Source organism: Piliocolobus tephrosceles, chromosome 13 (genome assembly GCF_002776525.5).
Source record: "Piliocolobus tephrosceles isolate RC106 chromosome 13, ASM277652v3, whole genome shotgun sequence".
NCBI lineage: Eukaryota > Metazoa > Chordata > Mammalia > Primates > Cercopithecidae > Piliocolobus > Piliocolobus tephrosceles.
In genome coordinates, this window is record NC_045446.1 from 107,764,539 (window position 1) to 107,778,422 (window position 13,884).

The window sequence follows — 13,884 nt, forward strand, 5'->3', positions numbered from 1 at the left end:
TCCTCAAACTGAGATATTTTCACTAATTCTTTCATTCAACAAATAATTTTTCAACACTCGTTATGTACTGTACATTGTAGGAGACATCAGGGATGCCACAGTTAACAAGATAGTCACAGTTCCTATCATTCTAGCTTACGGTTTTGCTTTAGTTTATTTTTTCTTTCTCTCTTTTGGTTTCAAACAGGTATAGAATTTTTCCCCACAGCTACTACTCAGTGAATAGCAATTGAAAACATATTAAGGGCCAGTCATCGTGGCTCACACCTGTAATCCCAGAACTTTAGGAGGCTGAAGTGGGCGGATCTTTTGAGTCCAGGAGTTCGAGACCAGCCTGGGCAATAGAGTGAGACCTCATCTCTACGAAAAAATAAAAAATAGCTGGGCGTGGTGGTGCAAGCCCGTAGTCCCAGCTACTCGGGAGGCTGAGGTGGGAGGAGCACTTGAGCCCAGGGGGTGGCTGTTGCAGCGAGCTGAGATCACAACATTGCACTCCAGCCTGGGTGAAAGAATGAGACTCTCTCTCTCTCTCTCTCTCTCACACACACACACACGCACACAATTAGCCACTGTTCGGTCCAGTGATGAGGAATCCAAGGCCCCAGAAAGTACAAAATATAAACCTCCTTTGTGCCTCGGCTTCTAGCACAATTCCGGGTCCATCAAAGGTGTATAGTCAATATTTGTTAAATTAACAATAAACAAAAGAAACTTGCCCTACCTACCTCAATGAATGCAGGCATGCATGCACAGGTAGACTCAGTGGAAAAGAACGAATCGACAGGAAAGGGCCCACTTCCCTGCTCCACCAGCGGCTCCTCTAGCCTCCCACAGCTCAGCAAGCACCCTCTCACCCACGAAACTAAACCCAAGCACACCCAATCCATTGGCGAGGCCTATTGCCTGTATCTTCCAAACACATATGGCGTCTTTTTACCACAAACCTCCTCTCTCCTTAGGCCCTTGCCTTGCTCCAGCCATGCCCATCTCTATTCAGTTCCTCCAATCCCCCAAGCTTGTTCCTTCCCACTTGGCTCCTTCTTGTCACCTCCTCTAGGGAGACCAGTGAGATCCTCCGTAACCATCCTGAGCCCCTCCCTAGAGCTCCCATTCTCAGTCTCCATCCAGGCGCTGTCTCCTCTCACCCTGGATTACTCTCTGCATAGCACCTACGCCTCTCTGACCTTTTCTGGTTTATCTGTTTATGGCCTGTCCTCCCCCTTCCCCTAGCCCTCCTCTCCACCAAGAAACAAGCTTCTCAGGGACAGACTCTCGGCTGTCTTGTTTGGGCACTATTTTCCCCATCTTGCTTGGGTGGTTTCTTAATCTGTCTCTGAATCCTCCTGGAGTAGTGCCTGGTACAATGTAGATGCTTTACAAGCATTTGTTTAGTTAATAATTAATTCTTTAATGCTGCCCATCCTGGTTAGCAGACAATTGATATCGACTTGACTAGACAAGAGTTAGATGAAAGGACTTTGTAAACCGTCACATGCCAGTTGGGTGTGAATTACTGTTCATATTATCCTACCTTGACTCTAGCCACAACAATGCAGAGTTGCCCAATTGGGTCTCATCTTCAGCCTGGAAACAGTCTGCTCTATCCAGCCCTGGTGATGGTGGAGGAGAGACGGCTGGAAATGAACTGCAATGCAGAGCTCAAATTTCAGTATCAGCCTGGTGCTAAACACCAAGGGTACAAAGGCAATGAGAAAGAGTGGCCAATTAAAAATAAAATTTTAAAATTTAAAAAGCAACCAAAAAGAAGAAAAAACAAAAGGAAACGCTGACCACCCTACAAGAGAAGTCCTGTGATAAACTCCTGTACCAAATGCTACAGAAATGCAGAGGATGATGTAACTGCCCTGGGGGTTCACCTTGCCTGCTGCCTAGACAAAACCGATTCTTCAAGACGGGGGAATTGCAATAGAGAAAGAGTAATTCACGCAGAGCCAGCTGTGCAGGAGACTGGAGTTTTATTATTACTCAAATCAGTCTTCCGAGCATTCAGGAAGCAGAGTTTTTAAGAATAACTTGGGTGGGGGAAGCCAGTGAGCCAGGGATGTTGATTGGTCAGGGACGAATCATATGGAGCTGGAGCTGACTTCTTACACTGAATCAGTTCCTGGGTGGGGGGCCACAGATCAGATAAGCCAGTTTATCGATCTGGGTGGTGCCAGCTGATCCATCAAGTGCAGGGTCTGCAAAATATCTCAAGCACTGATCTTAGAAGCAGTTTGGGGAGGGTCAGAGTCTTGTGGCCTCCAGCTGTATGATTCCTAAACCATAATTTCTAATCTCGGGGCTAATGTTAATCTAGTCCCCAGACAAGAAGGAGGTTTGCTTTGGGAAAGAGCTGTTACCAACTTTGCTTAAACTATAAGCTGAGTTTCTCCCAAAGTTAGTTCAGCCTATGCCCAGGAATGACCAAGGACAGCTTGGAGGTTAGAAGTAAGACGGAGTCGGTTAAGTTAGATCTCTTTCACTGTCTCAGGCATCATTTTGCAAAGGCAGTTTCAATGGGAGGGCAGAGGGAAGAGAGTTCCCATGTGAGAGCCCAGCATTTCCCACCAGACAACTCATGTAGTCCTCACAGTAGTCTTTTGAAGCAGGTTTTATTGTTCCCACTCTACAGAAGGTAAGCCTGGATGGAGTTCAGAGAGGTGAAGGATCTTTCCTGAAAGCACACAGTTAACAGGAGGCCATGGTTGTATTCTGACTCGACCCCTGCAGACTGCAGAACCAAGCTGTGTGCTACACCACAAGGCCGCCCATGGCCTAGTGTCACCCAAGGGCAAGGCCAGGCATGTCCTTCCAGCAGACTACAGGCTTGTTTGGGAGGAAAAGAAAGAGCTCCTCCCAATTGCTGTGTCCACCATGCTTAGCCGTGGAGCAGGTGACACCCAGGGACCCTCCCTCCATATCTAATCAGGGTCACCTGCTCAGGGATTAAAAGGGGCCCTCTCAGTCCCAAGAGGAACAGAAAAAATCTCCAACCGTAAATGTACAAGGTCCTGCGACTCCTCCAACCACCACCAAGGCAGGTCATGACTTCAGCACAATAGGGCAGGCAAGTCCCTGGGTGGAGACCTAGACCACAGGGTTCAGAGGGCGTAAACCCAGATGGCATCCTCCCTTTAACATATGCCTGGCTGAAAGGGTGTGCATGTATTTTGTATGTGAGCCTTTGTGTCAGTGGCTCCTCCATGTGACTCTATGTGGCTGTGTGCATGCCGAGTGCACACGTGAAGTGGTGTGAGTAAGTAGAAATGCCTTTGCGTGTATTTCTATACATGCATCAATGGTGGCCTAAGACCACGCTCAGAAATGTCATAGTGTTGGTAGCATATATGTAGTAAGGCATTCAAGTCTAAAGTGAATTTTTGCACATATAAACACCCGTGTAACCAATGTCAAGAATAAGATCCAGAAGTTTTCCAGAAGACTCCACTGTGCTCCTTCCAATAACTAACTCCTCCCACAATGGTAACTACTATTCTGACTTCTATCACTATAGATTAACCTCACCTTTTAAACTTTAGATAAGTGGAATCGTACTTTTTGCAACTATTTTCTTCCCTTCATCATTATGTCTATGGAATTCATCCATATCATTGCATTTTGAATTAGTTTATTCTTGTCTATTGCTGAATCATATTCTATTATATGAAAATACCAGTTTATCTACTCTACCAGCGACTGACGTTTGGGTTTTTCCAATGTTTAGCTATTACAAATGAAGCAACTATAAACCTTCATGCACAGGGTTTTTGCTAGACGTTTGTTCTCGTTTCTCTTGGCTATCTCCTGGAGCAGAATTGCTGGATTATAGAATCATAAAATAGTTGTATGTTTAGCATTAGTGGATTCAGCCAAACCATTTTCCAAAGAATTTGTACCAATTTACATTCCCACCAACAAAGTCTGAGAGCTCCTGTTTTCCCACATCCTCATCAACACAGTATTGTCAGTCTTTTACATTTTAGCCATTTGGTGTTTATGTAGAGATATTTTATTGTGGTTTGAATCTGCATTTGCCGGATAAGTAATGGCATTAAGCATTGTTTGGTATTTGTTGGCTAGTTGGGTGTTCCCTTTCGTAAAATGTCGATCCAAGTTTTTACAGAAATATAGTATCTGTAAACAGACAAATCATTGACAAAAGCAGATAGTAGAGCAGAATCATCTTAAGGAATTCAGCAATTTACACAACAAACCAGCAGCCAGTTGCTTCTACAATTGCTAATCAGTTGCTACTGGCTAAGTAAATTAATAAGTAAACTAATTGAAACAGATCAAATAGGTGTATGACTGAATGTTTCTTGTTGAACCAGGTATTTGGATAACACAGAGACCCCTAACTTAAACTTAGGGAGAAGGGAATATAGACAAGAGCCAAGAACCTCTCCTAGGCTGCTAGCCCCAGCCGGAGAGGCTCCCACCTCAACTCACACTGACTGTTTTTCCTTCAATTGCAGGATCCTGACAGTCATCAACCTCTGAACAGCCTCGGTAAGTTCAGGTCCGGCTTTCGTTTGTCCACCTTAGCCTCTGAGTTTCAGCTACCAAGTAGATCCTAAGCCACTCTCGCCTGGCCCTCACCACCACCACCAAAGTGATAAGAGCCATGGGTGACATCCAGCCACCCGTCTATCCATCACTCAGCAAACATTCCAGGATTCATTCTAAAAGCAGGAGGCCTGGTCTCTGGGGACACAGGACCAACAAATCTAAAATCACCAAGGCAATGATTCTCCAATTCATTCATTCAGTTACTCTTATTCTTTCACTAAAACTGTAAGTACCTGCCACGTGCCAGGCCCTGCGCTGGACGCTGGCCTATCACAGTAATTAAGACAGCCGAAGTCCCTGGTCTCATGGAGTTCACAGTCCCACTGTGCTGCCAAGGAACAAGCTGGCCAGAAGCATTTTCATGAAAAATGGCAGTGCTTGCCTGATTTCCAGGGGAAGAAAAATAAGTTAAAAAATAGAATGATCCCAAATTTAAGGAGGTATTTTTCTTCTATTGCATTTTCTTAAACCATTAATATCTACTCCTGATAGCCTGCTAGATCAGCAAAACAGATGAGCAAGGAACACGTTAATATGAACAGATCAGTGAGAAAATGGCCAGTCCTGCGTGACAGGTTATTTATTTCCCAGTTCTGGGTCATGAGTTAACAATGACCACAGACGAAGTAATCTTTAGCAAGTAAAATGGTGCCTAGTTGATACTTTGGAATTTAATATAAGAGTAGGCCATGGTGTCCCCAAAGAACACCAGGGTGCCAGCTGCTCCACCACCTGAGCAAGCCTGAGAACTCTCAAACCAGAAAAGAAGCTGAGTTTGCTCGAGGACCAGGGAGTGAACGTGCCTATGCAGAACTGGGGGTTGGTGAAGACTAGCAGTGGAAGTCCATTTGGCTCAGAGAGAGAGGCCAAATTACACTGGCTTTGAAAGACATAATCCAGATGTGGAAGTCTCTTGTAGGCCCTCGAGTAAGAAGTGACAGGATGAAAGCAAGCTTTTAGGAAGCTCTGTGTAGCTACAGTGGATCGGACAGGCTGGAGGGAGGAACAACAGCTGGCACAGAGGCTGTTCATAGCTCACTGTGTTCGTTAACTTAAACTAGGTATGAAAGCTCTTTCCTTCCTGGTGGGGGAAGCAGATGCTCCCCGAGAATATCTGGCCCTGGACACAGGAACCCAGGGCTCCCCATGGGTCACTCACTCTTGGAGAAAACAAACCAATCTCATGTTCCCAGAGGTGGGTGCTCAATAAATAAATCATGCATGAATTAATGAACAAAATGTCATCATAGTCATGGCCACAGGAAAGAGGACAATTCTGAAGACTGGCTGCTGGAACTTTAAAAACAGTATCAGCAAATATTACTGATAAGCTACTTTGTGCCAGGTCATAGTTTACGGGCAATACCATTCCAGTCAACATTCCCACTGTGTGGCCTCTGTGTCTGAAGTTAAAACTCTCTTTTGGGCCGGGTGCGGTGGCTCACACCTGTAATCCCAGCACTTTGGGAGGCCGAGACGGGCGGATCACGAGGTCAGGAGGTCGAGACCATCCTGGCTAACGTGGTGAAACCCCATCTCTACTAAAAATACAAAAAAAATTAGCCGGGTGAGGTGGCAGGCACCTGTAATCCCAGCTACTCAGGAGGCTGAGGCAGGAGAATGGCGTGAACCCGGGAGGCGGAGCTTGCAGTGAGCTGAGATCCAGCCACTGCACTCCAGCCTGGGCGACAGAGCAAGACTCCGTCTCAAAAAAAAAAAAACAAAAAAACTCTCTTTTGGGGAAACACAAAGTGTCCTAAGCTTTCCTTTGTCAACAGATTCATTAGTACTGGCATTCACTGGGTGCCAATCTCTGGCAGGATGCCATTCTCTGCTTTTGAAGAGCTGAGGAAAGAAATAGAGCCAGACATGTGATTAGCCATCATTCAAGGCAGAATAAAATGTGACCTGTAAGAAAGGTAGAGGGGGCCGGGCATGGTGGCTCATGCCAGTAATCCTAGCACTTGGGGAGGCCAAGGGGGGTGGATTGCTTGAGCCAGGAGTTTGAGACCTGTCTGGGTAACATGGTAAAACCCCATTTCTACAAAAAATATGAATGCTAACTGGGTGTGGTCCCACATGCCTGTAGTCCCAGCTACTCAGAAGGCTAAGGTAAAAGGATGGCTTGAGCCCAGGAGTTAGAGGTTGCAGTGAGCCAAGATCATGCCACTGCCCCTGCACTCCAGCCTGGGCAGCAGATTCAGTGAATGAAAGAGAGAGAGAGAGAGAAAGAAGAGAAGAGAAGAGAAGAGAGGAGAGGAGAGGAGAGGAGAGGAGAGAAGAGGAGGGGAGGGGAGGGAAAGAAAAAAGAAAAGAAAAGAAGTAGGTAGTAGAAGGGATGTGCTTAAGAGAACAGAGCCAAGAACAATTCATCTGTTCATGTGACAAATATTTGTTGAGCAATTGCTATGGACCAAGCACTGTTCTAGGTACCAGGGATTCAGCAGTGAACAAAACAGACAAGTTCTGTCTTCAACGAGTCTTCATATCATGGAAGGGTGGGAGGAGACAGAAAATATGTCAAATACAGCATATGTTAGAGGTGATGCATGCTTTGGAAGAAAAGAAAGCAAGAAAGGAGGATAGGAAAGGTTGAAAGGCTGCATTTTAAATAGGGAGATCCAGGTAGGCCTCACTGTGAAGGTGACAGTGAAGAAAGACTGGGAGGAGAAGAGGGAGCCAGCCATGTGGAGGTGAGGGCAGGAGAGCCAGTCCGTTGCTTTCCAGGGTTTCCAGAATTCTTGCCACAGCTCCCCCAGGGGAGAAGTCCCCAGCTTATTTCCCACAGGAGGGGGGGACTTAAAAGAATGTGTCTCTGATACTTACTGATACTAATTTTGTCTACGTTTTCCCTTTCCCAAGTTCCTTCTTCTTGGATAATGATGTGCAATTGACAATGTAGTTATTATCACCTCTGTTCTAGGCAGTGATAAACTCCTACCTGGTCTCCCTAACCCCAGACTCTTCTGTTCCAATCCATCTCCTCTCTGATGAAAGATCCATTTTTCTTTTTGTTTTTGGAGATGGAGTCTTGCTCTTGTCGCCCAGGCCAGAGTACAATGGCACGATCTCGGCTCACTGCAACCTCCACCTCCTGGGTTCAAGAGATTCTCCTGCCTCAGCCTTCCAAGTAGCTGGGATTACAGGCATGCACCACCACACCTGGCTAATTTTTGTATGTTTAGTAGAGCCAGGGTTTCACCATCTTGGCCAGGCTGGTCTTGAACTCCTGACCTCAGGCAATCCACCCACCTTGTCCTCCCAAAGTGCTGGGATTACAGGCGTGAGCCACCACACCCGACTAGATCCATCTTTCTAAAATTAATTTGATCCTGTCTCTCCACTGTTCAAAAACTTTCAACGGCTCCTCACTGCCTTCAGGATAAAACCCAGACTCCTTAGCATAGTGTTCAAGAGTCTCCACAGCTGCCTTCACCCATCCTGCCTTCCAACTTGCCTTTATTCCCCTGGTACGCCAGGCACACCAGGCAGCTTACAGGCCCCCTCCATGCCTCTGACTGAGCTGAGCCAGTGCCTCCCTCCTGACCTGCATTTAAGTGCCACCTGCTGAGGAGGCTTTCATCAGCTTACCTTTGAAGATGTCTCTATTATAACATATATTATCTTCCACCTGGCTGGACTGGCATCTGTGTCTGCCTCTTCCCCCAGATGGTAATCTCTTTAAAGACAAGGACCAGGCTGGGGACTTGCTGTTTGTGGGATTGAAGATGCATTGATTCGCAAATGTTTATTAAGCCTCTACTAAGCACGCACTGTGCTGGAGGCACCTGCCTCCCTGAAGCTTAATGTTTAATCAAAAGCTAAGTCAGGAGGTCAGGAAAAGGATAAATGGTGGGACAATGAATGGGTACATACTCCAGGGGCTCAGGCCTCTCTCAGGCAGGCGAAGGTCAGACAAAACCCAGAAACGTCCTGGGACAGGCTCAGGCAAGACACAGGGGAGGCGGCCTGGCCTGCGGGCTCCTTTGAGGGACACTCATGAACGATAGGTGAGCCTGGATAAGTGAGAAGAGGCAGGGTAACCACGTGCTGATGAAGCTAAGCCTTGTCTGCAGGAATAACCCCCTAGCATTAACCAAAACGGTCCTCAAGGCATTGCTGTCACCGGCCAGAGGGCGGCAGGCTGTGGAGTTTGGCTCAGGGACCACCAAGTGCTGACGGCATGCTCTTCCCCTCTGCCTCCCACCTTCCTACAGATGTCAGCCCCCTGCGCAAACCCCGTACCCCCATGGAGACCTTCAGAAAGGTGGGGATCCCCATCATCGCAGTACTACTGAGCCTGGCGAGTATCATCATTGTGGTTGTCCTCAGTAAGTGACAGCCCCTACCTGACTTTCACCCTCTAAGTAAATGACAGGGCCCACCCCCCCACCCTCCACACTCACCCCCTGAATAAGTGACAGTCCCCCACCCCTGCCCTCACCCCTTCAGTAAGAGGCAGTCCCCCTACCCCTGCCCTCACCCCCTCAGTAAGAGGCAGTCCCACCCCTGCCCTCACCCCCTCAATAAGAGGCAGCCCCGCCCCTCCCATCATCACCTCATAAGTGGCATCCCCTACTTGTCCTTCACCCCCTCAGTAAGTGGCAGCCCCCACCCCCACAGTCAGGGGCAGGTGATCTGCATAAAGCTTTGCAGAAAAAAAAAAATCATTGGTATAATAAAAGGAATTTGAGGAGAAAAAAAGAGAGAGAGGAAGAGAGAAAGAAGAAAGAAAAAGAAAGAAAAAGAAAGAAAGAAAGAAAGAAAGAAAGAAAGAAAGAAAGAAAGAAAGAAAGAAAGAGAGAAAGAAAGAGAGAAACCATATGTATCCACCCCCTGCTTTGAAGAGAACCTTATTCTAAGAGTGAAAGGGGAGATGAACTCAGCCCCCATCTGTTCCAGATGGCTTCTATCCCAGGTGACTTCTTCTAGAGGGAGAGCACAGTGGCACACGTTCCTAACCCACGCAGGCAATTTGCAGGGCCACCACGCCCCCTGCCCCCTCCTTCCCATCTTCTGCAGATTGCAAGTTGAGTGGCTCTGAGCAGCGGCTGGAAGAACAGGGAGAGTTTCTGCTTGTGAGGAGGAGAGAAAGAGGAGGCAGCAGAGAAGACCCCTCAGGCAGCCAGCACCTGGCCCCCTTCAGCCTGGCCTTCACCATGGCTAGTGCCTGAGGCCCAGTGTGGTCTTGAGCAGGCCTCTCTGCCTCAGGCCCTTATCTGTGATAAAGAAGATTCAACTGAAGGAGCAGGGATGTGGGTCCTTTTCGGCTCCCACATCTTATGATGGAGTCATTGCCTTTGTTATCCACATGAGCACAGCAGGTTACTGACCGCAACTTTTCACAGCAAGAAGTAGGGCACTGGGGACGAGACTAGGAATCAGGACACCTGAGACAGGGATCCTGCCTCTGCCACTTGCTGCTGCGTGACCTTGAGTAAGTCCTTCACTGCCTCGTACCCTCAGTCTCCTCACCTGGTAAAATGTCCTTCCTCCCTCAAAGCGATATCATGAGCACCAATGAGATAACATATGTAAACGACCAAGCTAAAAACCAAGTTTTGCAAAAGAGTGTGTCATCACACAGCAGCAGGCGAAATGTGACCCAGGACATGCATTTGCTAATTGGGGCAGGACTGCCTGTGCAGCCAGGGAATAGCTGGCCTTTCAGGAATCTGCACTTGTAACTGTGGTGACATTTCAAGCAGTAGCAGCCAACTGCCTGGTTGGAGGACACTGAGAGAGCCTCTGGTCCCCCTTCTACACGAGCACTGAGGCTCGGAGAGGAGTAGCGGCAGTCAGGGTCAAGGCTGGGACAGGACCCCAGTGCCCTGATTGAACAGGTTCATTTCCATCTTGTGGCAGTAGAAATGCAGAGCCACAACATAAACCCCACTCAAAGCCCTGGGAGCCCTGGATGGGTGTGAGATGCAGATGACCCCAAACCCTTTCTCCTTGGTCTTGGTTGCCCACACGATGGAGGTTTGCAGTGACATCAGCAGACTTGCCATCCTGTTCTATTCAGGCTAATGTTGAAGTGAACTTGCTTTCCACAAGCATACACCCTGCCGCAGTGGAGATAAAGGGGGCCAGAGTTATCCAGGGAAAGCCAGGCAGGCACTGAAGCATAATTTAGAGCTGGACACTCCCTGTCCCAGAAGGTCCTACATGGCTTCCACATCCTTGGTCCCCGGATTCTGTAATCAGGGGTTGTAACCCAGTCCTCCATCCTGGGCCGGGCTCCCTCAACCTATGGCTTCTGGAGTCTCAACTGGCAATGCTGTCTCCTGGATTTGTCCCAGAGGCTGGGGTGACTCTGCCTTATCCTGGCTCCTGATCATAAACCAAACTCCAAAGAGCTAGGTAATACCTGGCTCCTCTTCTCCCTTGCTTCACTCAAGCCAGGAGCATCAGGGCCAGCGATCACATCTCAAGCTTCCCCAGAGAGTTAGATGGGCCCTGGCTGTACACTGGAAGCACTGTGTGCCCTGGGAAAATAAAGCCTGACCTTCAATTCTCCATGTCCCTGTTTGTAATGTGAGTTAGTAATAACACCTCCCTCCCAAGACTGTTACCAGGATTACATGAAGAAATGTATGGAAAGCTCCTAACACGGTGACAAGCAGGGACCATTATTAGATTTAATGCCACTACTCTTAAGACCAGCCTAGGATGATACTGGACCAGAGAGGGGCCCATCAGGCCAAGAGAGAATTCAGTTACGAAGGAGGAGTCCCCTCCTGCCAGGGTGTTTGCCTGTGAGTCTTCACTAAGGAAAAGTTTGTTTGTTTGTCTGTTTGTCTGTTTGCTTGAGACAAGGTCTTACTTTGTCTTCCAGGCTAGAGTGTAATCGTGTGATCACGGCTCACTGCAGCCTCAAACTTCTGGGCTCGAGCAATCCTCCTGCCTCAGACTCCCAAGTTGCTGGGACCACAGGGGCACACCACCATGCCTGGCTAATTTTTTTTATTTTTATTTTGGAGAAACAAGGATCTCACTATGTTGCCCAGATGGATCTTGAACTCCTGGGCTCAAACAATCCTCCTGCCTTGGTACCCCAAAGTGCTGGGATTACAGGTGTGAATTACCATGCACGGCCAGAAAAAGTGTTAAAATATCAGTTCCCTGAAGGATTAAACATACTCGACATCTTTCCATCATCCAAGATGGCAAAAGAACAACAGAATTTGAAAGCAGCTGGCAGAATCTAAAGACGGCAAGAGAAACAAAAAAGCCAAGGACCAAGCCCTTAACAGATTTTTCTCTTTTTTTCTTAATTTTAGTTATTTTTATTTATATATTTTAATTACCTTTTTTCTTCAACTTTTATTCTAAGTTCTGGGGTACATGTGCAGGACGTGCAGGTTTGTTACATAGGTAAGCGTGTGCCATGGTGGTTTGCACTGATCAACCCTTCACTGAGGTATAAAGCCCGGCAACCATTAGCTATAATTCCTGATGCTCTCCCTCCCCCTGCCTCCCACCCAACAGGCCCCTGAGTGTGTTGATCCCCCTGCATATGTCCATGTGTTCTTATCTTTCAACAGTTCTTTCGCCCAGATAAAAGCACCCAACTCTAGAACTATACTTGATAGTTACGAGACATTTTCATAACTACCATCATACCACATGCTCTCAACAGCCCTGTGAGGCAGATATTATAGATACTATCATCCCATTGTACAGATGAGGAAACTGAGAACTAAGGAGGGAAAGTGATCCGTATAAAGTTGCACAGCATGGCTGGGCACAGTGACTCACGCCTGTAATCCCAGCACTTTGGGAGGCCGAGGCAGGTGGATCACCTGAGGTCAGGTATTCGAGAGCAGCCCGGCCAACATGGTGAAACCCCATCTCTACTAAAAATACAAAAAATCAGCTGAGTATGGTGGCACGTGCCTGTAATCCCAGCTACTTGGGAGGCTGAGGCAGGAGAATCACTTAAACTTGGGAGGCGGAGGCTGCAGTGAGCCAAGATCCTGCCACTGCACTCCAGCCTGAATGACAGAGTGAGACTCCATCTCAAAAAAAAAAGAAGTTAAGTTCCACAGTAGGTGGCAGAGCTAGGACTCAGAACTGGGTCTTCAGACTCTGGGTTCCTCCTCTGTTAGCAGAACGTACTGAGCCAGCACTGGGGGTAAGAGGCAGGTATCAGCCTGTTTCTCAATTTCTCCCACACACGTGACCTCTCTTGGTCCTCAGACATCATGTGGGTATGGGGCTGGTGTTACTATCTCCACTTTACAGACAAGGAAGCTGACGTTCAGGCCAAGTCTATGTGCTACCAAATAGCAGAACTGAGCCTGGAACTCACACATGCATCTGAGAGCCCAGCATTATCGCCAGGAAAACCCAGCCTCTCCCTGCTCAAGCCTGACCCTCAGCCCTCTCTGCCCCTCCCTGCACTTGCCTTCCAGTCAAGGTGATTCTGGATAAATACTACTTCCTCTGCGGGCAGCCCCTCCACTTCATCCCAAGGAAGCAGCTGTGTGACGGGGAGCTGGACTGTCCCTTGGGAGAGGACGAGGAGCACTGTGTCAAGAGCTTCCCCGAAGGGCCTGCAGTGGCAGGTGAGTGCAGGGTCTGAGGCACAAGAGGAGTGGTCCCAGCAGGAGGTCTGCTCAGGTCCCCATGGCCCACTGCATAGTATCTGCCACCTACTTTTCACTTTTCATCCTTGTTGTATAAGGTTCTTTTTTGTTTGTGTGTTTTTGTTTTTGTTTTGAGGCAGAGTGCTCTGTGGCCCAGGATGGAGTGCAACGGCTTGGTCTAGGCTCACTGCAACCTCTGCCTTCCAAGTTCAAGTGATTCGCCTGCCTCAGCCTCATGAGTAGCTGGGATTACAGGTGCCAGCCACCATGCCTGGCTAATTTTTATATTTTTAGTAGAGACGGGGTTTTGCCATGTTGGTCAGGCTGGTCTCAAACTCCTGACCTCAGGTGATCCGCCCGCCTTGGCCTCCCAAAGTGCTGGGATTACAGGCGTGAGCCACTGTACCCTGCTGTATAAGTTTCTTGAGAGCAGGACTGTGTCTTGTCTACCTTTAAATCCCAATACTTAACACATAGCAAACAGTAACTATTTGATGAACAAATGTGAGTCAGAAAGGACAGGAAATTGTAACTGAACCTGCCCCATGTGTGCTGTGCCTGGATGGATTTCAGGCAGAGGGCTAGACTGGGTGACCTTGGAGCGTTCCTCCTTTCTATGAGATCTGTTATTTCAAGGAGACTAGAAAAGAGACTTCTCAGCACTTTGCCAGCTATTGGTCCTTCTATTCTTTAGTGCTTGCTGAGATGCGCTATGTGACAG

The 13,884-nt window shown here is 47.9% G+C and overlaps 2 protein-coding genes across 6 annotated transcripts in view; one reads left to right on the forward strand and one right to left on the reverse strand.

Moving 5' to 3' along the window:
- SMIM35 (small integral membrane protein 35) overlaps positions 1-13,884 on the reverse strand; it is a 110,085-nt gene that overhangs the window by 71,168 nt on the left and 25,033 nt on the right. The gene's annotated exons all lie outside the window — the stretch shown is intronic.
- Positions 1-13,884, forward strand: part of TMPRSS4 (transmembrane serine protease 4) — a 44,276-nt gene that overhangs the window by 13,321 nt on the left and 17,071 nt on the right. For 2 of the 5 annotated variants that reach the window (XR_002730913.2, XM_023208334.2), the window contains exons 2-4: positions 4,479-4,512; positions 8,790-8,903; positions 12,990-13,142. Coding sequence is in view for 3 of the 5 variants with exons in the window: in XM_023208334.2 (XP_023064102.1) it covers positions 4,479-4,512; positions 8,790-8,903; positions 12,990-13,142 (301 nt within the window). In the remaining 2 variants the exon portion in view is untranslated. Of the gene's footprint in view, positions 1-4,478; positions 4,523-8,789; positions 8,904-12,989; positions 13,143-13,884 lie in introns of all 5 variants that reach the window. The other 3 variants (XM_023208335.2, XM_023208337.2, XM_023208336.2) reach the window with 3 other exon arrangements.